The 25,630-nt window shown below is 37.5% G+C and overlaps 2 protein-coding genes across 2 annotated transcripts in view; one reads left to right on the top strand and one right to left on the bottom strand.

Annotated features, from left to right (window-relative positions):
• CYREN (cell cycle regulator of NHEJ) overlaps positions 1-25,630 on the top strand; it is a 106,210-nt gene that overhangs the window by 22,445 nt on the left and 58,135 nt on the right. The window lies entirely within an intron of this gene.
• AGBL3 (AGBL carboxypeptidase 3) overlaps positions 24,145-25,630 on the bottom strand; it is a 96,634-nt gene continuing 95,148 nt past the window's right edge. The window contains 2 exon segments of the mRNA XM_049715121.1: positions 24,145-24,554; positions 24,557-24,660. Of these exon segments, the coding sequence (XP_049571078.1) occupies positions 24,402-24,554; positions 24,557-24,660 (257 nt within the window). The 3' untranslated portion in view covers positions 24,145-24,401.

The following is a 25,630-nucleotide window of genomic DNA, read 5'->3' on the forward strand; positions in this document are numbered from 1 at the left end:
CATTTAAGAATTTTATTTCAAGTTAGAATGCACATAGTTTTTAAAGAGTCAAGAATTTGTCAAAGTTTGTTATAGAAAACAGTAGTCCCGCACTAGCACCTTCTTCTTCTCCAGGGTAAGCACCTCGTCTGTTTTACCTGATTCTTTAGGTATTTACCTCTGCTCTGTAAGTAACATGCTGATAATGGTACTTCTTGATTTCTCAGTTTCTGGCATAATCTTTTGACTCTCAACTGTAGAAGATGAAGATGTAGCTTTCTTCTTCCTGACCCATGTGCCACAAGTCCTAATTCCCTCTTCCAAATTGGTTATTATTTTGTTTAAATTGGTACTCAGTGTCTACAATATTATAACTGTGTAAATACCATATATAGTAGCTGAGCCACACAGAAAATAATTTCTTTCCTTTCCTGCATAATTTTTTGTCTTTTTCTGGAGATGATACTCACCTTAACTTTTTTGTTTGCGTGGTTTTCTGTGTACTTAACACTAACCCAACCCTTAAATCTTCATAATATCTTTTTTCAAGGAATTTGTAGGCATGGTACTTGATCTCTTCCCAAGATAGTCTCCCCTGGAGCCTTCCCAACAAGTCTGGGCTGATACACAGCTGTCATCCTGGTATTTCATTTCACTACCACCATCCTGGGGTTCTCATTGCCTCTGTCCAATGTTGGATCTCATATTTCCTGTGTCAGAAGCTTTTCTTGATCTATTCTTTTGTTTTTTTTTTTTTTGGCGGTACGCGGGCCTCTCACTGTTGTGGCCTCTCCCGTTGCGGAGCACAGGCTCCGGACGCGCAGGCTCAGCGGCCATGGCTCACGGGCCCAGCCGCTCCGCGGCATGTGGGATTCTCCCGGACGGGAGCACGAACCCGCGTCCCCTGCATTGGCAGGTGGACTTTCAACCACTGCACCACCAGGGAAGCCCTCTTGATCTATTCTTTATTCTATTCTTAAATTTGATCAAAGCTAGAAGAGTATAGAATTTTAGGTTAAAAATAATTTGCCTTTATAATTTTGAAAGTCTTGTTCCATTCCATCTAGCTTTCACTAGAAGTTGAGAAGTTTAGAGCCATTCTGCTTTCTAGCTTCCAAAATGGCCTCTTCTCCTAGTCTCATCCTTGTAGCTTTGTCTTAAAATATAAAATTGTTATTTTAGTAGGTTTCTGAGAAGGAGCATGTGTGTCCTTCTCAAAAGGATTAAAAAAAAAGGATAAATATGTGTCTAAATATGTGTCCAGTTTGCCATTTTTTACTGAAAGTCTAATTTTTTTTTTTTAAAACCCTTGGAGGGCTCTTTTTAGCTGTCTCTTTCACTGGTTCCCTCTGACAACATAGTGGTCCTCTAGTAGAGTTTGTCGCTCTTACCAAGCTACTAGCCTCCTCTTAATTGCTAACCCCCCAAATTTCTGTTGTTTTTGACAGCACCCTTAGGCTTGAGCTTCTCCACATTCTGTTCCAAACAAATCAGTATAGGTAGGGAGAACTTCAGAGCTCTTAGTTCTTATGGAATGCCTCTCCTCCTGGGGCAAACTCTCTGAGCCACAGCTGTGGAGCTGGGGGTGGAGGCAGCGATCCACTTCTAGAGCGACACCTCTGCTTTTTGAGTGTGGTGCTGGGTAGGGCGGTAGCCGCTGGTCTTTTTACCCTGCATGGAACCTCCACCCTATGAACAAGCTTGGGCAAAGGTGACTGGGACTCCAGCTTCTTGGCCTGCTGTATCTGGGGAAGAGCCTTTGTCTTGTCCTCCACCCAGCCCTCTGGTTGGGTGGAGGACAGGAGGCTCTGACCTCTTTCTTGGTTGTACTTTCCTGGAATTTAGCCTCTGAAATAAAGGTAGGGGCATGAGAAATGCTAGCAGCCTGCCTTGCCTGGGGAGATACCATAGCCCTTGACTGGGAGCTGTGGGAGTGCTATTCCTGTGTCCTTGGTCACACACTTGGGAGAGTGGAGTTTCCCTCATGCTGAACTGGGGTGAAGGGAGAAATGGGTTGTGGCTTAAGTGCCACAAACTCTCACTGCTCTTACTGAGATTTGGTAGATTTTCTTGAATAAATGTTTCTTCGCTTGTTGTGTGCCCTTAGGACAATTTCTAAAAACTTTAATTTTTTTAAAAAAAACCAGTTTTGGTATTCTCACTGGGGAGTGGATGGAGGATTTTCTCAGGTTGCAGTTCTAGAACTGGATTTGTGCCCCTTTATTGTTTTTTAAAGGGAAAAGTTTTAACTTCATATAATCTAAAGACATTAGATAGCAAAGAGTATCATGAACAAATGCGAAATGACAAATTTCAGAAAATTACAAAATAAGAAACAATAACACAATCAGGATATTGCCATAGATATAGTCAGGATACAGAACAGTCCCCTCATGTTTCCCTTTTACTGTCATACCTACTTTCCTCCTTCCTCATCCCCTCCTTAATTCCTGCCAATCAGTCTGTTGTCCAAATTACATAATTTTGTTATTTCGAGAATGTGGTTACCATATGTAACCTTTTGCGATTGGCTTTTTTCACCCAGCATGACTCTCTGGAGACTCATCCAGGTTGTTTTGTGTATCAGTAGTTCATTCCTCATTATTGCTGAGTAGTAGTTCATGGCATGGATGTACCAGTTTGTTTAATGATTCATCCATTGAAGGACATAAGGATTGTTGCCATTTTATCGCTGTTACAAGTAGAGCTGCTATAAACATTTGTGTGTAGGTTTGTGAACATAAGTCTTCATTCCTCTGGGATTAATGCTCAGGAGAGCAATTGCTGGGTCATATGGTTGTTATATATTTGGTTTTAAAGAAACTGCCAAGCTATTTTCCAGAGTGACTGTACCATTTTAAATTCCCACCAGCAGTATGTGAGTAACCCAGTTTCTTTGCATCCTCATCGGCATTTGGTGCTCACTATTTTTTATTATAGCCATTCTGATACGAGTGTGGTGATATCTCATTGTGGTTTTAATTGCATTTCCCTAATGGCTAATGATGTGGAACATCTTTTCATGGCTTATGTGCCATCTGTATATTCTGTATGGTGAAATATCAATTCATGTCTTTTGCCCATTTTCTAAATGAACTATTTGTTTTCTTACTGTTGAGATTTTTTCCTACTTGTGTGTTTTATGTTATTTTTTTATTATTATTTTATTTTTATTTTTTAAATTGAAGTATAGTTGATTTACAGTGTGTTAGTTTCTGGTGCACAGAAAGTGATTCAGTTATACATATATATATTGTTTTAATCTTTTTTATTATGGTTTATTACAGAATATTGAATATAGTTCCTTGTGCTATACAGTAGGACCTTATTGTTTATTTATTTTATATATAGTAGTTTGTATCTGCTAATCTCAAACTCCTAATTTATCTCTCCCCCACTCCCTTTCCACTTTGGCAACCGTAAGTTTGTTTTCTGTGTCTGTGACTCTAGTTCTCTTTCATTTGTATCATTTTAGATTCTACATATAAGTGATATCACATGGTATTTGTCTTACTCTTCCTGACTTCACTTAGTATGATAATCTGTAGATCCATCCATGTTGCTGCAAATGGCATTATTTCATGATTTTTATGGCTGAGTAATATTCCATTGTATATATGTACCACATCTCCTTTATCCATTCATCTATTGATGGACATTGGGTTGCTTCCATGTCTTGGCTGTTTTAAATAGTGTTGCTCTGAATATTGGGGTGCATGTATCTTTTCAAATTAGACTTTTCTCTGGATATATGCCCAGGAGTGAGATTGCTGGATCATATGGCAGCTCAATTTTTAGTTTTTTAAGGAACCTCCATACTGTTTTCCATTGTGGCTGCACCAATTTACATTCCCACCAACAGTGTAGGAGAGTTCCTGTTTTCTCCACACCTTCTCCAGCATTTATTATTTGTAGGCTTTTTTGATTAGTATGTGTCTTGGTGTGTTCCTCCTTGGGTTTATATTGTATGGGACTCTCCGTGCTTCCTGGACTTGGGTGACTATTTCCTTTCCCGTGTTAGGGAGGTTTTCGACTATAATTTCATCAAATATTTTCTCGGGCCCTTTCTCTTTTTCTTCTTCTTTTGGGACCCCTATAATTCAAATGTTGGTGCATTTAATATTGTCCCAGAGGTCTTTGAGGCTGTCCTCATTTCTTTTTGTTCTTTTTTCTTTATTCTGTTCCATGGCAGAGATTTCCACCATTCTGTCTTCTAGGTCATTTATCTGTTCTTCTGCCTCAGTTATTCTGCTATTGCTTCCTTCTAGTCTATTTTTAATTTCAGTTATTGTATTGTTCATCTGTGTTTTATTATTTGTAGACTTTTAAATGATGGCCATTCTAACTGGTGTGAGGTAATACCTCATTGTGCTTTTGATTTGCATTTCTCTAATAGCATAGTTGAGCATCTTTTCATGTGCCTATTGGCCATCTGTATGTTTTCTTTGGAGAAATGTCTATTCAGGTTTTCTGCACATTTTTTGATTTGGTTGTTTTTTTGATATTGAGCTGTATGAGATGTTTGTATATTTTGGAAATTAAGCCCTTGTTGGTTGCATCATTTGCAAATATTTTCTCCCAGTTTGCATGTTGTCTTTTTGTTCATTGTTTCCTTTGCTGTACAAAAGCTGATAAGTTTAAGTCCCATTGTTTATTTTTGCTTTTATTTCTATTGCCTTGGGAGACTGACCTAAGAAAACATTGCTACAATTTTATGTCAGAGAATGTTTTGCCTGTGTTCTCTTCTAGTAGTTTTATGGTGTCATTGTCTTATATTTAAGTCTTTAAGCCATTTTGAGTTTATTTTTGTGTAGGGTATGAGGGAGTGTTCTAACTTCATTGATTTACATTTGGCTCTCCAGCTTTCCCAACACCACTTGCTAAAGAGACTGTCTTTTCTCCATTGTATATTCTTGCCTCCTTTGTTGAAGATTAATTGACCCTAGGTGTATAGATTTATTTCTGGGCTCTCTTTTCTATTGATTCATATGTATGTTTTTGTGCCAATACCATACTGTTTTGATAACTGTAGCTTTGTAGTATTGTCTGAAGTCTGGGAAGGCAGTACCTCCAGCTTTGTTCTTTATCCACAGGATTGCTTTGGCAAGTCTGGGTCTTTTATGGTTCCATATAAATTTTAGGATTATTTGTCCTAGTTTTGTCAAAAATGTCATGAGTAATTTGATAGACATCACATTAAATCTGTAAATTGCTTTGGGTAGTATGGCCATTTTAACAATATGAATTCTTCCAATCCAAGAGCATGGAATATTTTTCCATTGCTTTGAATCATCTTCAGTTCCATTTATCTATGTTTTATAGTTCTCAGTGTATAGGTCTTTCTCCTTCTTGGTCAGGTTTATTCCTATGTATTTTTTTTTTTTTTTGATGTGATTCTAAATGGGTTTTTTTTTTTTACTTCTGGTACTTCATTGTTAGTGTAAAGAAATGCAACCGATTTCTGTATGTTAATCTTGTATCCTGCTACCTTGTTGAATTTGTTTATCAGTTCTAATAGTTTTTGTGTGGAGTCTTTAGGGTTTTCTATATATAGTAGCATGTCATCTTGCATATAATGACAATTTTATCTCTTCCTTTCCAATTTGAATATCTTTTATTTCTTGTCTGATTGCTGTGACTAGGACTTCCACTATTATGTTGAATAGAAGTGGTGAGAGTGGGCATCCTTGTCTTGTTTCAGATTTTAACAGGAAGGCTTTCAGCTTTTCACCGTTGAGTATTATATTGGCTTGGGTTTATCATAAATGGCTTTTATTATGTTGAGATATGTTCGCTTTGTACCACTTTCGTGAGAGTTTCTATCATGAATGGATGTTGAATTTTATCAAATGATTTTTCTGCATCTATTGAGATGATCGTGTGCTTTTGTCTTTTCTTTTGTTGATGTCGTGTATCACATTGATTGATTTGTATATGTTGAACCCTCCTTGTGACCCTGGGATGAATGTAGCTTGATTATGGTGTATGACATTTTTTATGTGTTGTTGGATTTGTTTGCTGATATTTCGTTGAGGATTTTTGCATCTACATTCATCAAAGATATTGTCCTATAATGTTCTTTTTCAGTAGTGTCTTTGTCTGGTTTTGGTATCAGGGTGATGGTGGCTTCATAGAATGACTTTGGAACTGTTCCATCCTCTTTGATCTTTTGGAAGAGTTTGAGAAGGATCAGTGTAAGTTCTTCTTTGTACATTTGGTAGAATTCCCCTCTGAAGCCATCTGGTCCTGGACTTTTGATTTCTTCTTCTTCTTCCTTTTTTTTTTTTTGGCCACACTGTGCAGCTTGTGGGATCTTAGTTCCCCAACCAGGGATCAAACTTGGGCCCACATGTCGAAGTGATAGCACCAAGTTCTAACCACTGGACCACCAGGGAATTCCTATCTATTTCTTCTTGATTCAGTTGTGGTGGGCTGTATGTTTCTATGGACTTGTCCATTTTTTTCTAGGTTGTCCAATTTGTTGGCATACAATTGTTTATAGTATTCATTTATGGTTTCTTTGTATTTCTGTGGTATCAGTTGTTATTTCTCCTCTTTCATTTCTTATTTTGTTTATTTGGGTCCTCTCTCTTTTCTTCTTGGTGAGCGTGGCCAGAGGTTTGTCAGTTTTGTTTACCTTTTCAAATAACCAGCTCTTGGTTTTATTGATTTTTTTTTTCTTTTTTGTTTCTATTTTATTTATTTCCTCTCTGGTCTTTATTATTCTCTTTCTTTTGCTGACTTTTAGGTTTTGTTTGTTCCTCTTTTTTCTAATTCTTTTAGGTAATAGGATAGGTGTTTATTTGATCATTTTTCCTGATTTTTCTTGTTTTCTGAGGAAGGCCTATATTGCAATGAACTTCCCTCTAAAGACTGCTTTTGCTGCATCCCATAGATTTCGTATGGTTGTGTTTTCATTGTAATTTGTCTCAAGGTATTTTAAAAATACCTATTTGATTTCATTGTTGACCCATTGGTTTCTTTTGTAGCATGTTGTTTAGTCTCCATGTAATTGTTTCTTTCTCATTTCTTTCTGTGGTTGATTTCTAGTTTCATACCATTGTGGTCAGAAAAGATGCTTGAAATAATTTCTATCCTCTTAAATTTGTTGAGCCTTGTTTTGTATCCTAGTATGTGGTCAGTCCTGGAGAGTGTTCCATGTGCACTTGAAAAGAATGTGTATTCTGTGTGTGTGTGTGTGTGTGTGTGTGTTTTTGGATGTAATGTCCTGAAAATGTCAATTATGTCTAACTGTTCTATTGTATCATTTAGAATCTCTGTTGCCTTATTGGTTTGATGTTTGGAAGATATGTCCATTGATGGCAGTGGGGTATTAAAGTATCCTACTATTATTGTATCCCTGTCAATTTCTTACTTTATGTCTGTTAGTATTTGTTTTATGTATTTAGGTGCTCCTATGTAGGGTGCATGTATGTTAAAGAGTGCAATATCCTCTTCTTGTATTGATCCCTTTATCATTATATAATGTCCTTTATTGCCTTTCTTTATAGCCTTTGTTTTAAAGTCTATTTTGTCTGATATGAGTATTGCTACCCTTGTTTTCTTGTCATTTCCATTTACATGAAATTTCCTTTTCCATCACCTCACTTTAATCTGTGTGTGTCTTTCACCCTAAAGTGAGCTTTTGTAGGCAGCATATTATAGGTTATGTTTTATTATTCAGTCTGCCACTCTGTGTCTTTTGATTGGAGCATTTAGTCTATTGACATTTAAGCTACTTTTAAAAAAGATTTTCTATTATTTATTTATTTTTGGCGGCATGCGGGATCTTCGTTGAGGCACGTGGGATCTTTCGTTGTGGCACGCAGGCTTCTCACTAGTTGTGGCGTGCAGGTTTTCTCTCTCTAGTTATGGCATGCAGGCTCCAGGGTGAGTGGGCTCTGTAGTTGTGGCGCGCGGGTTCGAGAGTGCATGGGCTCTGTAGTTTGCGGCACGCAGGCTCTCTAGTTGAGGCCCAGGAGCTCAGTAGTTGTGGTGCGTGGGCTTAGTTGCCCTGCGGCATGTGGGATCTTAGTTCTCTGACTAGCGATCAAACCCACGTCCCCTGCATTGGAAGGCGATTCTTTACCACTGGACGACCAGGGAAGTCCCTAAGGTAATTATTGATAGTTATGAAGTTACTGCCATTTTAAACCTTGTTTTCCAGTTGATTTTGTATTTCTTCTTTATTCCTTTCTTTTTCTTTTTGTTTTTCCTTTTGGGGTTTGATGGTTTTCTTTTATATTACGCTTTTGCTCTATTCTTTTTGGTTTTTGTGAATATATTTTATGTTTTTGATTTGTGGTTACCCTGATTTTCAAGAATGTTAACCCATTACTATATCTACTTGCTTTAGACTGGTAGTCATATAGGCTCAAATACAATCTCAGAAAAAATCTACATTTTCTTACTTCTCTCCCCCACATTCTATGATTTTGATGTCTTCTTACATCTTCATATTGATCCTTTTGCTATTCATTGTAGTTATAATCACTTTCACATATACAAATTAAAAAAATTTTTTTCTATTTAATCTGTATACTGGCTTATTTAAGTGATTTATTTTCTAGTTGTGTTTATCTCTTTCCTATAGATTCTTACTTCTTTTCTATTTAGAGAAGGTCTTTCAATATTTCTTTTAGCATAGGTTTAGTATTATTCTAATTTTTGCCTGTCTCAGAAATTTTTTTTTCCCCTTTGGATTTTAAATTTTTCTTTCTTTCTTTTAACATCTTTATTGGTATAATTGCTTTACAATGTTGTGTTAATTTCTGCTTATGACAAAGTGAATCAGCTACATGCATACATATACCCCCATATCCCCTCCCTCTTGCGTCTCTCTCCCACCCTCCCTATCCCACCCCTCTAGGTGGTCACAAAGCACTGAGCTGATCCCCCTGTGCTATGAGGCTGCTTCCCACTAGCTATCTATTTTACATTTGGTATTTATATATGTCAATGCCACTCTCTCACTTCATCCCAGCTTATCCTTCCCCCTCCCCATGTCAAGTCCATTCTTTATGTTTGCATCTTTATTCCTGTCCTGCCCCTAGATTCTTTAGAACCTTTTTTTTTTTTTTAGATTCCATATATATGTGTTAGCATATGGTATTTGTTTTTCTGACTTACTTCACTCTGTATGACAGACTCTAGGTCCATCCACCTCACTACAAATAACTCAATTTCATTTCTTTTTATGGCTGAGTAATATTCCATTGTATATATGTGCCACATCTTCTTTATCCATTCATCTGTCGATGGACATTTAGGTTGCTTCCATGCCCTGGCTATTGTAAATAGAGCTGCATGAATATTGTGGTACATGACTCTTTGAATTACGGTTTTCTCAGGGTATGTGCCCAGTATTGGGATTGCTATGGTAGTTCTATTTTTAGTTTTATAAGGAACCTCCATATTGTACTCCATAGTGGCTGTATCAATTTACATTCCCACCAACAGTGCAAGAGGGTTCCCTTTTCTCCACACCCTCTCCAGCACTTATTGTTAGTAGATTTTTTGATGATGGCCATTCTGACCGGTGTGAGGTGATACCTCATTGTAGTTTTGATTTGCAATTCTCTAATGATTAGTGATGTTGAGCATTCTTTCATGGGTTTGTTGGCTATCTGTATATCTTCTTTGGAGAAATGTCTGTTTAGGTCTTCTGCCCATTTTTGGATTGGGTTGTTTGCTTTTTTGATATTGAGCTGCATGAGCTGCTTGTAAATTTTGGAGATTAATCCTTTGTCAGTTGCTTCATTTGCAAATATTTTCTCCCATTCTGAGGGTTGTCTTTTGGTCTTGTTTATGTTTTCCTTTGCTGTGCAAAAGCTTTTATGTTTCATTAGGTCCCATTTGCTTATTTTTGTTTTTATTTCCATTTGTCTAGGAGGTGGGTCAGAAAGGATCTTGCTGTGATTTATGTTATAGAGTGTTCTGCCTATGTTTTCCTCTAAGAGTTTTATAGTGTCTGGTCTTACGTTTAGGCCTCTAATCCATTTTGAGTTTATTTTTGTGCATGGTGTTAGGGAGTGTTCTAAATTCATTCTTTTACATGTAGCTGTCCAGTTTTCCTAGCACCACTTATAGAAGAGGCTGTCTTTTCTCCACTGTATATTCTTGCCTCCTTTATCAAAGATAAGGTGACCATATGTGTGTGGGTTTATCTCTGGGCTTTCTATCCAGTTCCATTAATCTGTATTTCTGTTTCTGTGCCAGTACCATACTGTCTGATTATTTTAGCTTTGGAGTATAGTCTGAAGTCAGGGAGCCTGATTCCTCCAGCTCTGTTTTTCGTTCTCAAGATTGCTTTGGCTATTCGGGGTCTTTTGTGTTTCCATACAAATTGTGAAATTTTTTGTTCTAGTTCTGTGAAAAATGCCATTGGTAGTTTGATAGGGATTGTATGAATCTGTAGATTGCTTTGGGTAGTAGAGTCATTTTCACAATGTTGATTCTTCCAATCCAAGAACATGGTATATCTCTCCATCTGTTTGTGTCATCTTTAATTTCTTTCATCAGTGTCTTATAGTTTTCTGCATACAGATCTTTTGTCTCCTTAGGTAGGGTTATTCCCAGGTATTTTATTCTTTTTGTTGCAGTGGTAAATGGGAGGGTTTACCTAATTTCTCTTTCAGATATATCATCATTAGTGTATAGGAATGCAAGAGATTTCTGTGCATTAATTTTGTACCCTCCTACTTTACAAAATTCATTGATTAGCTCTCGTAGTTTTCTGGTAGCATCTTTAGGATTCTCTATGTGTAGTATCATGTCATCTGCAAACAGTGACAGTTTTACTTCTTCTTTTCCGATTTGGATTCCTTTTATTTCTTTTTCTTCTCTGATTGCTGTGGCTAAGACTTCCAAAACTATGTTGAATAATAGTGGTGAGAGTGGGCAACTTTGTCTTGTTCCTGATCTTAGTGGAAATGGTTTCAGTTTTTCACCATTGAGAACGATGTTGGCTGTGGGTTTGTCATATATGGTCTTTATTATATTGAGGTAAGTTCCCTCTATGCCTACTTTCTGGAGGGTTTTTATCATAAATAGTTGTTAAATTTTGTCAAAAGCTTTTTCTTCATCTGTTGAGATTATCTTATGGTTTTTATCATTCCATTTGTTGATATGGTGTATCATATTGATTGATTTGCATATATTGAAGAATCCTTGCATTCCTGGAATAAACCCCACTTGATCATGGTGTATGATCCTTTCAGTGTGCTCTTGGATTCTGTTTGCTAATATTTTGTGGAGGATTTTTGCATCTATGTTCATCAGTGATATTGGCCTGTAGTTTTCTTTCTTTGTGACATCTTTGTCTGGTTTTCATATCAGGGTGATGGTGGCCTCATAGAATGAGTTTGGGAGTGTTCCTCCCTCTTCTATATTTTGGAAGAGTTTTAGAAGGTTAGGTGTTAGCTCTTCTCTAAATGTTTGATAGGATTTGCCTGTGAAGCCATCTGGTCCTGGGCTTTTGTTTGTTAGAAGATTTTTAATCACAGTCTCAATTTCAGTGCTTGTGAATGGTGTGTTTATATTTTCTGTTTCTTCCTGGTTCAGTTTTGGAAGGTGGTGCTTTTCTAAGAATTTGTCCATTTCTTCCAGGTTGTCCATTTTATTGGCATATAGTTGCTTGTAGTAATCTCTCATGATCCTTTGTATTTCTGTAGTGTCAGTTGTTACTTCTCCTTTTTCATTTCTAATTCTGTGATTTGAATCTTCTCTCTTTTTTTCTTGATGAGTCTGGCTAATGGTTTATCAATTTTGTTTATCTTCTGAAAGAACCAGCTTTTAGTTTTATTGATCTTTGCTATCATTTCCTTCATTTCTTTTTCATTTATTTCTAATCTGATCTTTGTAGTTTCTTTCCTTCTGCTAACTTTGAGGCTGTTTTTGTTCTTCTTTCTCTCATTGTTTTAGGTGTAAGTTGGTTTTTTTTTTGAGATCTTTCTTGTTTCTTGAGGTACGAGTGTATTGCTATGAACTTCCCTCTTAGAACTGCTTTTGCTGCATCCCATAGGTTTGGGTCATCGTGTTTTCATTGTCATTTGTTTCTAGGTATTTTTTGATTTCCTCTTTGATTTCTTCAGTGATCTCTTGGTTAGTTAGTAGCGTATTTTTTAGCCTCCATGTGTTTGTATTTTTTAGTTTTTTTCCTATAATTGATATCTAGTCTCATAGCATTGTGGGCAGAAAGGATACCTGATACTATTTCAGTTTTCTTAAATTTACCAAGGCTTGATTTGTGACCCAAGATATGACCTATCCTGGAGAATGTTCCATGAGCACTTGAGAGGAATGTGTATTCTGTTGTTTTTGGATGGAATGTCCTTTATTTATCAGTTAAGTCCATCTTGTTTAATATGTCATATAAAGCTTGTGTTTCCTTATTTATTTTCATTTTGGATGCTCTGTCCATTGGTGAAAGTGGGGTGTTAAAGTCCCCTACTATGATTGTGTTACTGTCGATTTCCCCTTTTATGGTTGTTAGCATTTGCCTTATGTATTGAGGTGCTCCTATGTTGTGTGCATAAATATTTACAATTGTTTTATCTTCTTGTTGTATTGATCCCTTGATCATTATGTAGTGTCCTTCTTTGTCTCTTGTAATAGTGTTTGTTGTAAAGTCAATTTTGTCTATGAGAATTGCTACTCCAGCTTTCTTTTGATTTCCATTTGCATGGAATATCTTTTTCCATCCCCTCACTTTCAGTCTGTATGTGTCCCTAGGTCTGAGGTCGGTCTCTTGTAGGCAGCATATATACGGGTCTTGTTTTTGTATCCATTCAGCCAGTCTATGTCTTTTGGTTGGAGCATTTAATCCATTTGTATTTCATTACAATACAGTTATTGATAATTATTGATTACCAATCAATTGGTAATACAGTTAATTAATAATTAGTATAATTACCAATTAATTGGTAAGTAACATAATCACCAATATAATTATTGGTAATTATTGATACGTATATTCCTATTCCCATTTTCTTAATTGTTTTGGGTTTGTTTTTGTAGGTCTTTTCCTTCTCTTGTGTTTCCTGCCTAGAGAAGTTCCTTTAGCATTTGTTGTAAAGCTGGTTTGGTGGTGCTGAATTTTCTTAGCTTTTGCTTGTCTGTAAAGGTTTTAATTTCTCCATCGAATCTGAATGAGATCCTTGCTGGGTAGAGTAATCTTGGTTGTAGGTTTTTCCCCTTTCATCACTTTAAATATGTCCTGCTAGTCCCTTCTGTCTTGCAGAGTGTCTGCTGAAAGATCAGTTGTTAACCTTATGGGGATTCCCTTTTATGTTATTTGTTGCTTTTCACTTGCTGCTTTTAATATTTTTTTTTGTATTTAATTTTTGATAGTTTGATTAATATGTGTCTTGGCGTGTTTCTCTTTGGATTTATTCTGTATGGGACTCTCTGCACTTCCTGGACTTGATTGACTATTTCCTTTCCCATATTAGGGGAGTTTTCAACTGTAATCTCTTCAAATATTTTTTGAGCCCCGTTTTTTTGTCTTCTTCTTTTGGGACCCCTATAATTTAAATGTTGGTGTTTTTAATGTTGTCCCAGAGGTCTGTGAGACTGTCCTCAATTCTTTTCATTCTTTTTTCTTTGTTCTCTTCTGCGGTAGTTATTTCTACTATTTTATCTTCTAGGTCACTTATCTGTTCTTCTGCCTCAGTTATTCTGATATTGATTCCTTCTAGAGAATTTTTAATTTCATTTATTGTGTTGTTCATCACTGTTTGTTTGCTCTTTAGTTCTTCTAGGTCCTTGTTAAACATTTCTTGTAGTTTCTCCATTCTATTTCCAAGATTTTTGATCATCTTTACTATCTTTACTCTGAATTCTTTTTTAGGTAGACTGCCTATTTCCTCTTCATTTGTTTGGTCTGGTGGGTTTTTACCTTGGTCCTTCATCTGCTGTGTGTTTTTCTGTCTTCTCATTTTGCTTAACATACTGTGTTTGGGGTCTCCTTTTCACAGGCTGCAGGTTCGTAGTTCCCATTGTTTTTGGTTCTCTCCCCAGTGGGTAAGGTTGGTTCAGTGGCTTGTGTAGGTTTTCTGGTGGAGGGGACTGGTGCCTGCGTTTTGGTGGATGAGTCTGGATCTTGTCTTTCTGGTGGACAGGTCCGCGTCCAGTGGTGTGTTTTGGGGTGTCTGTGACCTTAGTATGATTTTAGGCAGCCTCTTTGCTAATGCGTGGGGTTGTGTTCCTGTCTTGCTAGTTGTTTGGCATGGGGTGTCCAGCACTGTAGCTGGCTGGTCATTGAGTGTAGCTGGGTCTTAGTGTTGAGATAGATATTTCTGGGAGAGTTTTCGCCATTTGATATTACATGGATCTGGGACGTCTGTGGTGGACCAATGTCCTGAACTCAGTTCCCTCACCTCAGAGGCACAGGTCTGATGCCCAGCCGGAGCACCAAGACCCTGTCAACCACACGGCTCAGAATGAAAGGGAGAAAGAAAGAAAGAGAGGGAGAGGGAGAGGGAGGAAAAATAAAATAATAAAAATGACAAAAAAATAGTTATTAAAAATAAGAAAAAATAAAATGTAATAAAAAAAGAAAGAAGAGAGCAACCAAACCAAAAAACAAATCCACCAATGATAAAAAGTGCTAAAAACTATACAAAAAAAAAAAAGAACAAAAAACCGCACAGACAGAACCCTAGGACAAATGGTAAAAGCAAAGCTATACAGACAAAAGCACACAAAGAAGCATACAGATACACACTCACAAAAGGAGAAAAAGGAAAAAAAAAAAAACCATTGCTCCCAAAGTCCACTGCCTGAATTTTGGGATGATTTGTTGTCTATTCATGTATTCCACAGATGCAGGGTACATCAGGTTGATTGTGGAGCTTTAATCCGCTGCTCCTGAGCCTGCTGGGAGAGATTTCCCTTTCTGTTCTTTGTTCACACAGCTCCCGGGGCTCAGCTTTGGATTTGGCCCGCTTCTGCATGTAGGTCGCCTGAAGGCGTCTGTTCCCACTCAGACAGGACGGGGTTAAAGAAGCAGCTGATGAGGGGTCTCTGGCTCACTCAGGCTTGGGGGAGGGAGGGGTATGGACTGCCGGGCAAGCCTGCAGTGGCAGAGGCCAGTATGTTGTTGTAACAGCCTGAGGTGTGCTGTGTGTCCTCCCGGGGAAGTTGTCCCTGGATCATGGGACCCTGGCAGTGGCGAGCTGCATGGGCTCCCAGGAGGGGAGGTGTGGAGAGTGACCTGTGCTCGCACACAGGCTTCTTGGTGGCTGCAGCAGCAGCTTTAGCATCTCATACCCGTCTCTGGGGTCCGCGCTGATAGCCGTGGCTCGCGCCCATCTCTGGAGCTCATTTAGGTGGTGCTCTGAATCCCCTCTCCTCGTGCACCCTGAAACAATGGTCTCTTGCCTCTTAGGCAGGTCCAGACTTTTTCCCGGACTCCCTCCCGGCTAGCCGTGGTGCACTAGCCCCCTTCAGGCTGTGTTCACGCAGCCAACCCCAGTCCTCTCCCTGCGATCCGACCCAAGCCCGAGCCTCAGCTCCCAGCCCCACCCACCCTGGCGGGTGAGCAGACAAGCCTCTCGGGCTGGTGAGTGCTGGTTGGCAGCCATCTTCTGTGCAGGAATCTGCTTTGCCCTCTGCACCCTTGTTGCTGTGCTCTCCTCCGCGGCTCCGAAGCTTCCCCCCTTCCGCCACCTGCAGGCTCCGCCCGCGGCTTCCTAGTGTGTGGAAACCTTTCCTCCTTCACAGCTCCCTCCCAGAGGTGCAGGTCCCATCCCTATTCTTTTGTCTCTGTTTTTTCTTTTTTCTTTTGCCCTACCCAGGTACGTGGGGAGTTTCTTGCCTTTTGGGAAGTCTGAGGTCTGTTGTCAGTGTTCAGTAGGTGTTCTGTAGGAGTTGTTCCACATGTAGATGTATTTTTGATATATTTGTGGGGAGGAAGGTGATCTCCATGTCTTACTCCTCCACCATCTTGAAGGTCCTCCTGTCTAAGAAATTCCTGATCCCTTCTATTCTAAATTATAATCTTGCTGGGTAGAGTATCCTAGGTTTTAGGGTTTTCCCTTTCAGGACTTCGAATATATCATGCCACTCCCTTCAGAGTATCTGCAGAGAAATCAGCTGATAGTCTTATGGGAGATTCCTTGTAACTGAGTTCTCTTTTTATCTTGCTGTCTTTAGAATCTTTTCTTTATCTTTTAACTTTTGCCATTTTAATTATGCTGTGTCTTGGTGTGGGTCTGTTTGTGTTCATCTTGTTTGGGACCCTCTGTGCTTCCTGTACCTGGATATCTGTTTCCTTCTCTAGATTTCAGGAAGGTTCAGCCATAATTTTTTTCAAATACATTTTTGATCCCCTTTTTTCTTTCTTCTCCTTTTGGCATCCCTATTATGCATATATTGGAACACTTTATATTATCCCATGGGTCTCGTATACTGCTTTTTTTTAATTTGTCTTTCTGTCTGCTTTTTGATTGAGTGATTTCCATTATTCTATCTTGCAGATCAATTATTCATCTACATTATTCAGTTTGCTATTTTATTGCCTTTAACTCAGCTTTTGTCTTGGCAAATGCATTTTCTAATTTTACTTGGTTACTCTTTATAGTTTCTAGTTCCTTTTTACAGTAATCTGCATTTCTATCAATAGCCTTTCTTAATTCCTTCAGTATTTTTATTATCTCCTTTTTGAACTCAGAATCTAATAGACTAGATAGATCTATTTCATTGTTCTTTCAGGGTAAATTCTCTTGATATTTTAATTGGGAGTGGTTCCTCTGCTTCTTCATTTTACTTATAGTCCTCTGACTCTGTGAGTTTAGAAGAAGCAAGTATCTATTGTGGTCTTGAATGGCTGTTTTTATGTGGGAGCATCCTGTGTAGCTTGCATGAGTCTAATATTTTAGGTTTGAGGGCTGTTTTTAAATTTTTTCCAATATTATAGCTTGTTTTTTTTCCTCTTAATGGGTCTTTCAAAGGGCAAACGCTGTTATTTTGATAAATTCCAACTTATCAAGTTTTCTTTTATGGATCATGCTTTTTGTCCAGCTCTAGATTCTGAAGATTTTCTTTTTTTCTAAAAGTTTTATAGGTTCATGTTGTGCAGTTAAGTTCTATGATCTATTTTGAGTTATTTTTTTGTTTAAGGTATGAGTTTAGGTCAAGGTTCATTTTTTTGGCCTGTGGATGTTTAATTGCTGCAGCAAGATTGGTTAAACAGGCTTTTTCTGCTCCATTGAGTTGCTTTTGCTTTTTTGTCAAAACTAGTCAAGGATATTTGCATAGGGTCTATTTCTTGGTTCTTTATTTGGTTCCATTGATGTGTATGTCTGTTCCTCTTCCCATACTATATTCTCTTAATTATTGTAGCTATATTAAAGGTCTTTAAATCAGATAGACTGATTCTTTCCATGTTATCTTTCTTTTTCAAAATTGTTTTTGCTATTTTAATGCCTTTGTATATATATTTTAGGATAATCTTTTCTATATCTACAAAAAATCTTGCTGGGATTTTGATAGGAATTACATAAAACTTGTATATCAATTTGGGAAGAACTGACATCTTTACTCAGTTGGGTTTTCTAATCCATGAACATGCTGTGTGTGTCATTTTTCTGTTTTGAATTTCATTTCTTTATTATTCCCTTCCTTTTACTTGCTTTGGGTTTATTTTGCTCTTCTTTTTATAGGTTCTTACAGTTGGAGCTTATTGGTTTGAGATTTTTCCTCTTAATGTATGTGTTTAGTTCTATAAATGTCCTTCCCAGCCCTGCTTTAGCTGCATCCCACAAATTTTGATATATTGTCTTCATTTTCATTCGTTTCAGTATATGTTTTTATTTCCTTTGAGACTCATGAATTGACTCATGAATTGTTCATAAGGATGTTGTATAATTTTCAAGTGTTCATGAGTTTGTCTGTTATCTTTGTGCATTGATTGCTAGTTTGATGCCATTGTGGTAAAAAAATATGATTTATATGATTTAAATTCTTTTAAATACGTAGAGGCTTGTTTTACGGCCAGGATATAGTCTATCTTGATATATGCTGCATGCATACTTGAAAAGAATATATATTCATCTGTTGTTGAGTGGAGTACACTATAAACGCAAATTAGATTTTGTTGGTCAGTGGTGTTGAATTCTTTTACATCCTTATTCCATTTCCATCTAGTGATTTGATCATTTGTGGATTTGTCTATTTCTCCTTTCAATTTTTGCTTCACATATTTTGTAGTTCTATAGTTTTGTGCATACACATATAAGATCACTATGTGTTCTTAGTTGGTTGACCTTTTTATCGTTGTATAATGTCCCTCTCTGTCTCTGGTAATTTTCTTTGCTCTGAAACCCACTTCATCTTATATTAACATAGTCACTCCTGCTTTCATTTATTGTTTTCATGATATATTGTCTTCTATCCTTATACTTTCAGCCTGCCTACACTGTCATATTTGAAATGAGTTTCTTGTGGACTGCATATCACTGGGTAATATTTTAAAATTCACTTTTCTAATCTCTGTCTCTTAATTGTTATCTTTAGACCATTTACATTTAATGTAGTTATTGTTATCTTAGGACGTTAGCCTGCCTTTTTGTTTTGTTTCTGTTTGTTCTCAGGTTTTTCTCATTGTTTTCTTTTTCCTGCCTTCCTGTGAATAATGTGAATATTCGAGGGAATTCCATTTTTATTTATCTATAGTGTTTTTGAGTGTATCTTTTTGAATAGGTTTTTGAGTGGTTACTCTAAATATTACATATGGATAACTTATATCTCATGGTGTAATTTTACCAGTTTGAGTGAAGTGTAGATATCTTACCTCCCTTTATCTCCCTTTACCTTCTAATATTTATATTTGTCTTAAATATTCCCTTTACATACATTTAGAACCATATCAATGTTATAATTTTTGCTTCAACCATCAAAATATTTTACAAAACTGAAGAAGAGAAGGAAATCCCATTATATTTACCTGTACATTTGCTCAGTATGTTATTTATTTCCTGATGTTCCTCCTTTAATTATTTTCTATCTGTTGAGAAAAATTCCATCAGCCATTCTTTTAGTGTAGGTCTTTTAGTGAAAAATTCTCTTAGTTTTCCTTCATCTCAACATTTCTTGAGTTCTCCTTTATTTTTGCTGGGTGTAGGATTATGGGTTGACAGTTTCTTTCTTTCAATAGTTGAAAACATCGTGCCACTTCTTCTAGCCTCCGTAGTTTTTTAAAAATATTTATTTATTTATGTACTTGGCTGTGCCAGGTTTTAGTTGTGGCACGTGGGATCTTTGTTGCCATGTGCAGGATCTTCATTGCAGCATGCAGACTCTTAGTTGCGGCATGTGAACTCTTAGTTGTGGCATGCATGTGGGATCTAGTTCCCTGACCAGGGATTGAACCTGGGCCCCTTGCATTGGGAGCGTGGAGTCTTAACCACTGGACCACCAGGGAAGTTCCATAGCCTCCATAGTTTATGATGAGACAGATTGTTTTTCCCTATAAATAAGGTGCCATTTTTCTCTGGCTGCTCCAAGAGTTTTTCTTTTTCTTTAGTTTTCAGAAGTTAAATTTTGGTGTATCTGGACTTCCCTGGTGGTGCAGTGGGTACGATCTGCCTGCCAATGCAGGGGACATGGGTTCAGTCCCTGGTCCGGGAAGATCCCACGTGCCGCAGAGCAGCTAAACCCATGCACCACAACTGCTGAGCCTGCGCTCTAGAGCCCATGAGCCACAACTGCTGAGCCCAGGTGCTGCAACTACTGAAGCCCGCATGCCTAGAGCCTGTGCTCTGCAACAAGAAGCCCGTGCACGGCAACAAACAGTAGCCCCCGCTCGCCGCAACTAGAGAAAGGATGTGTGCAGCAACAAAGACCAACACAGCCAAAAAAACACTTTTTTTATCTGGTATATCTTGGCATGGATTTCTTTGGGTTTATCCTGTTAGTGGTTTGCTCAGCTTTTTGATCTGTAGGTTTATGTCTCTTGCCAAATTTGGAGTACCTTTGAGTACCTTCTCAGCCTTGCTGTTTTCTCCTCTCTTCCTGGGACTCTGATAATATGAATGTTAGATCTTGTTTTATAGTCCCACAGGTCTCTGAGGCTCTGTTCATTTTATTTCCAGTCTGTTTTCTCTCTGATGTTCAGGTTGGGTTATTTCTGTAGTTCTATCTCTTCCAGTTCATAGATTCTTTCCTCTGTCCCCTCAATTGTGCTGTTGAGTTCAGCCACTGAGCTTTTCATTCCAGTTATTGTATTTTTCCATTCAAAAATTTCCCTTTGGTTATTACCTTCTATTTCTTTCTTTCCTTCTCTGTCTACCCGCCCCCACTTTTTTTTTTCCCCACTGAGGCTTTATATTTTCTTTCATTTGTTTCAAGTGTGTTTGTGTTTGTTGAAGCATTTTTTATCATGACTGTTGTAAAAATCTTTTTCAGAAGATTCTATCGTCACTGTCATCTCATTGTTTGCATTTACTGATTATTTTTTCTAATCAATTTTAATCTTCCTGGTTCTTGGTATGATGATTTATTTCTGATTAAAACATAGACATTCTCATATTATGTTATGAGACTCTGGATCTTATTTAAATCTTCTGTTTTAGCTGACTTTTTGTAACTCTGCTGTAGCAGGGGTGAGACCTCATTACTGACAGATGGAAGCAGAAGCCCAGATTCCCCACTTGGACTCCACTGACACCAGAGGGGAGGAGCTTCTCATTCCTGCTGGACAGGTGTGGGAGTTTCATTTCCCCATGTAGCCTCCACTGATACTGAGGTAGAGGTGGTCTCATTACTGCTGGGCATTGGTAAAAGTTCTGACTCTCCACTAGATCTACTCTGACACCACCATAGTGGGGAGGGGGAAAGACACCTCATTTTTGTCCAGTGGGTGTGGAAGTCTAAGCTCCCCACATGGTGTCCAATGACACCCTGGGGCGGGGGTCTTTACAGGCCAGTGGGGATGAAAGTCCTGACTTGGTACTTGCCCTTCTTTGACACTACCTACAAGGGGGGTTGAGAGGCCTCATTATAATCTTATAAGAGTGGAAGTCTAGACCTCGCCCTCTGCTTCTGCTTATGTGGGTGGGAGTGGAGCCACTGTTTATCCGTAGTGTTTGGCTGGAGTAGTGCAGTTTTTATCTAAATGTTTTCTATTTTGGTAGGTCATCCTTTTCCTGGTAGGTCTTTTGGTATAATGCAGGCTTTTATTGTCTTTCTTTTTTTCTTGTCTGTGTCCATTGGCGTTTCTATGTTGGTGGCTTCTTCAGCTCCAGTTCTTGGATATATGAGGCAAAAAGAAAACCCAGGCCACTCACCACTGTGTTACCATTCTTTGGCTCTTGAGGTCCCTAGCTAGTCTGCCTTCTTTTCTCTACCTTTCAAAGTTATCTTATGTTTGTTTTATATGTAATGTCTAGGGTCTCTAATTGTTTTTAGTGAAAGAGTAGGGAAAATACATTTTACTTCATCTTCCTGGAAGTGAAAAAACTCTCCAATTTGAAAATTCTCAAGAATTTTCATCATTCCCAGATGGAATACCAAACATGAGATTTATTCCTCCATGTTTGACGTCTGACCAATGTTTGATCAGAGATACATTTAAGAGATGTAAATCATTTTGCTAATATGCTATTGATTAGTAATCCACCTATATATACCCTATTAATTTTCACATAAGAACAAAACAGTTTAAGTTCCAGTCTTATAATTATATTCAGATTTTATATCCTTAAGCATGATAATTCTGCAGGCTGTTTCAATAAGTTAAGTAGTCTTTCTTTAGTCGAAACTTGGATTGATGCCTAAAATGGTTTAGCAAAGGTGTGATCTTTTCATTCTTTGCTTATTCTTACTCTACCCTGTAATCATGTAATAGTATGTCAGTGTGTTGAGCCAGTCAGGTAAAGGATATAGAAAACAGAGAAAAGGCAGCCATAAAGAAATAAGTTGTAAGAGCAAAAAATATCAATTTTGATGATGTTAAATATGTAGTGAGATCATCTGTTAAGAATGGTTTTGCTTTTGGCTTTCCTAATTTTTCTTATTTCCACCTATACCTATATTAGATACTTCTGGAAAGTGTCCAGCCCAGGCAAAATTTTCCCTTCCTGGGAACTGCCTCTAGCTCCACAAGGGTAAGGGCTTCAGTCAGCCGTGTTTGCAACTATTTGACCTCTACCCACTGGAATAGTTGCCAGTCAGATTATCTTTCCTATAATTTAGAATTGGGAATGACAGATAGTGAGTCAGTCTTTTAAGTGAAACTGCTGTAGGGTACAAATTTGTGAGTCAGGGGTGTGAAGACTTTTCTGCAGAGAGAGAAAAGCAGAGACTGAAGACGGATAGCTTTCCATTCCCAGTTCCAGGCCTTTCCTGAATCGTGCCTGAATTCATTCTCTCCCTTGTTTCCATGAATAGCCTTATATTTTCTTACAATTCTTCCCCCCTACCCTAATTTATGCTTTTGATTAAGCTAGCTTGAATTATTTTGTTACATGTAACCAAAGAGTTCTTAATAAAGACTAGCATTTATTTATACCTTCAGGTTCCGGCCAGACCACAATGAGTACATGTCTAGGTTCAAAGCATATAAGGAATCTCTTGTGAAGATAATGCCTAAAAATCAAGCAATGGCCGAATTGTCACCTCTCAGACCCCTTGCTTATATCCAGATTCTCAACTCCTCAGTTTCTTTGCCTAGGTCCATTGTATTTTGTTATTCATTTTCTGATTTTTGATTTTGCTGATATTATCATACTTGATCCCTTGTTTGCCTGTACTGTTTGCTTCTCTCATATTAGCTGACCTATTACATTCAATTTCTTTCAGGCACTGTCTTCTCCAGCAAGATAGCTACCCCATCCCACTAGAAACTGCCACCAATTGCCTATTTTTGTAGTTTTTATTACTTTGATGATTATACAGCAAAGAAATAGGCATTAATAAAAATTTAGAAAAAAATCAGGAAGAGGAGTATCATACTCTGCCAATAAATACTCTTCCAATGGTTACGATAATCACTGTTGAGAATATGTACTTCCAAAGTTTTTTTCTAGGTATATATGCGTTTGAGTATGTACAGTATGCACACATTAAATATATATACATCATATATAAATGCAACCATACCAAATCAGACTGGTCTGCAGCTTTTATTCACTTATATATTGTGAACATCGTTTCATGTTAAAATATACACTGATATATTTAATAGTTACATAATCTTTCACTTTATGGATGTACTATAATTTATTTAAGCAATCTTCTATTGTTGGACATTTAGATTCATTTTTCTTTCTCTTTGGCTCTTATAAGCAATACTGAAATGAACATCACTACAGAAATCTTCGAGCCCTTTCCTAGGTTTTTTTCCTTAGGATCAGTTTCTAAAAGTGGAATTTCTTAGTCAAAACGAACGTAGATATTACGGATTTTTCATATATTGTTGGATTGCCTTCCAGAAATTGTACCCATTTATATTCCAACAATCAGTGAATGAATTCTTCCATTGATAGACAAAAATGAAGAGAATTTCATTATTGTTTTAATTTTCACTCCTTGGATTTAAGTGAGATCGAACATTTTAAAATGATCATTGGCCATTTTTTTCTTCTTTCCTTTTGTGAATTTCTGGTTCATAGCCTTTGCCCATTTTCCTATTAAAATATTCATAATTTTATCATTGATTTGTAGGCAGTCTTTGAATATTAAGTATATATTGGTCCTCTGTTTTTCATTTATATTATGAAGAGAAATCTCAAAGCATACTGATGAAGGACTCTGCAGTCAAAATGTCTAGTTAGGGTTGAATCCGATTGCTACCTATTGTCTGTGTGACCTTGAACAAATTGCTTAACCTTTTGTACTTCAATTTCCTTATGTGTAGAATGTAAAATGTGTTTGTGTGTGTAAACACAGAATAGTGTGTAGCACACAGAAATACTTCATCAAAATTTGTTGATAATATTAGTATTATATTTATCGTTTTCAGCTTGTCATTGTCTTACTTTTATTTATATGAGTTTCCTTTTGGCCTTAGTGATGGTTCTTTTTAATAATCTTGAAAAGAAATCTGGTCTTATCCTTCCTGCTTTCCTCTGAATATCAGTAAGCTGAAGTAGCTCCGGTTAATTATTTCTAATTCCGGTTGCCCCCTAGGATTATAAGGTTTAAACACACCTAAGAAATTTCAAGTCAGGCTGTGGTCATACTTTATTAATGCATACTTTATTCATAGATCCAAATTAATGAGTGGTTTCATGTAAACAAACAAATAAGGCCTGAAAACGTACTCCCCTTCACATATCCAATGTTTTCTTAAGGCTTTGGGCCTTTCTCCCTTTGTCAAACATGGTGTAGCTGCCAGTATTTTTAAAAGCCTATGTTTGTTTCTTAGGATAATGAATTTAATAAGCCTTGTTTCCTTATAAAAGAGCATATGTATTAAATAGCTAAGAATGACAAAATTGTATTGACTTATGTTGGATTTGAAAGTTGGTTCTTGGATTGAGTATCTGTTTTCTCTGAGTAGTTTGCACATTTTTAGTGCTTTTCATGATGGGGAGCAAATACTGCAATATTTCTTGAGTTTCAGCTATTTTTTTTTATCACTGTAGATTCTTTTTTCATCATCTGTCCAGTTTACTCCAGGCTTCTTGATTTGGAAAGATGGACGTTCTTTCATATTGCTTTCTAAGTTGTACTGCAAATCTGGGGAGCAACCATAAAAATATGTATAGATATATAAACTGAATTGATTAAGCAATTACATATTGAGCATTATCTGCCAAACATTCTATCTAAAAATTCTTATCCATCTGAAGCTTATACTTTAATTATGAGGCAGAAAATAAGCAAACAAATAAGCTATCTATGTCAGATAATAAAAAATTTACGGGAGAAAATAAAGCTGGGAAGGGGAATAGAGAATTCTTTGGGGAGGGGCCGACTTCTGTTCTTAAAAAGGTGTTCAGAGAAGGCCTCTCTGTGAAGCTTCCACGTCAAAGGAGTTAAGGAACGAGACAAGCAGTCAAGCAGTCAATCAGAGGGAAGAGCATTCTAGGCAAGGGGGAATAGTAAGTGCAAAGGCCCTGAGCTAGGAGCATGTTAGTGTGTTCAAGGAACACCAAGGTGGGACAAGTGACTAAAGCAGAATGAACAAAGGGAAAGATATAAGGTAATATGAGCTCAGATAGGTAACTTGGACTTAGTTCACATAAGGCCTCACAGGCCATTATAAGGATTTTGATTTTTACTGAGTGTGAAACAGGGAGCCACTGGAAGGCTTTGAGGAGTGTCACATCTGAGATTTGCTCTAAGAGGATCATGCTGGTTGATGAGTTGAGAACAGATTGAACAGGGGTAAGGGTAAACAGGCAGAGAGATCTCTTAGAAGGCTACTGAAATAATTTAGGAGAGAGGATGGTAGCTTGGACCAGGGTGGTGGCAGCTGCCGGAACGGTGAGAAGTGAGGGGGGGAGGGAAGTATCCTGAATATATTTTGGGATTTTCTAATGACTTAGATGTGGGGTGAGAAAAGAAGAGTGAAATCAGCGGTGGCTCCAAAGCTTCTGTTTGAGGAAACAGAAGGATGGAGATACAGTGAAAACTATGGTAAGAGCATGTTAGAAATTCCTTCTTTATTAGATGATATGAAGGAATTATTTTGTTAATTGTGATA

This window comes from Orcinus orca, chromosome 9 (genome assembly GCF_937001465.1).
Source record: "Orcinus orca chromosome 9, mOrcOrc1.1, whole genome shotgun sequence".
NCBI lineage: Eukaryota > Metazoa > Chordata > Mammalia > Artiodactyla > Delphinidae > Orcinus > Orcinus orca.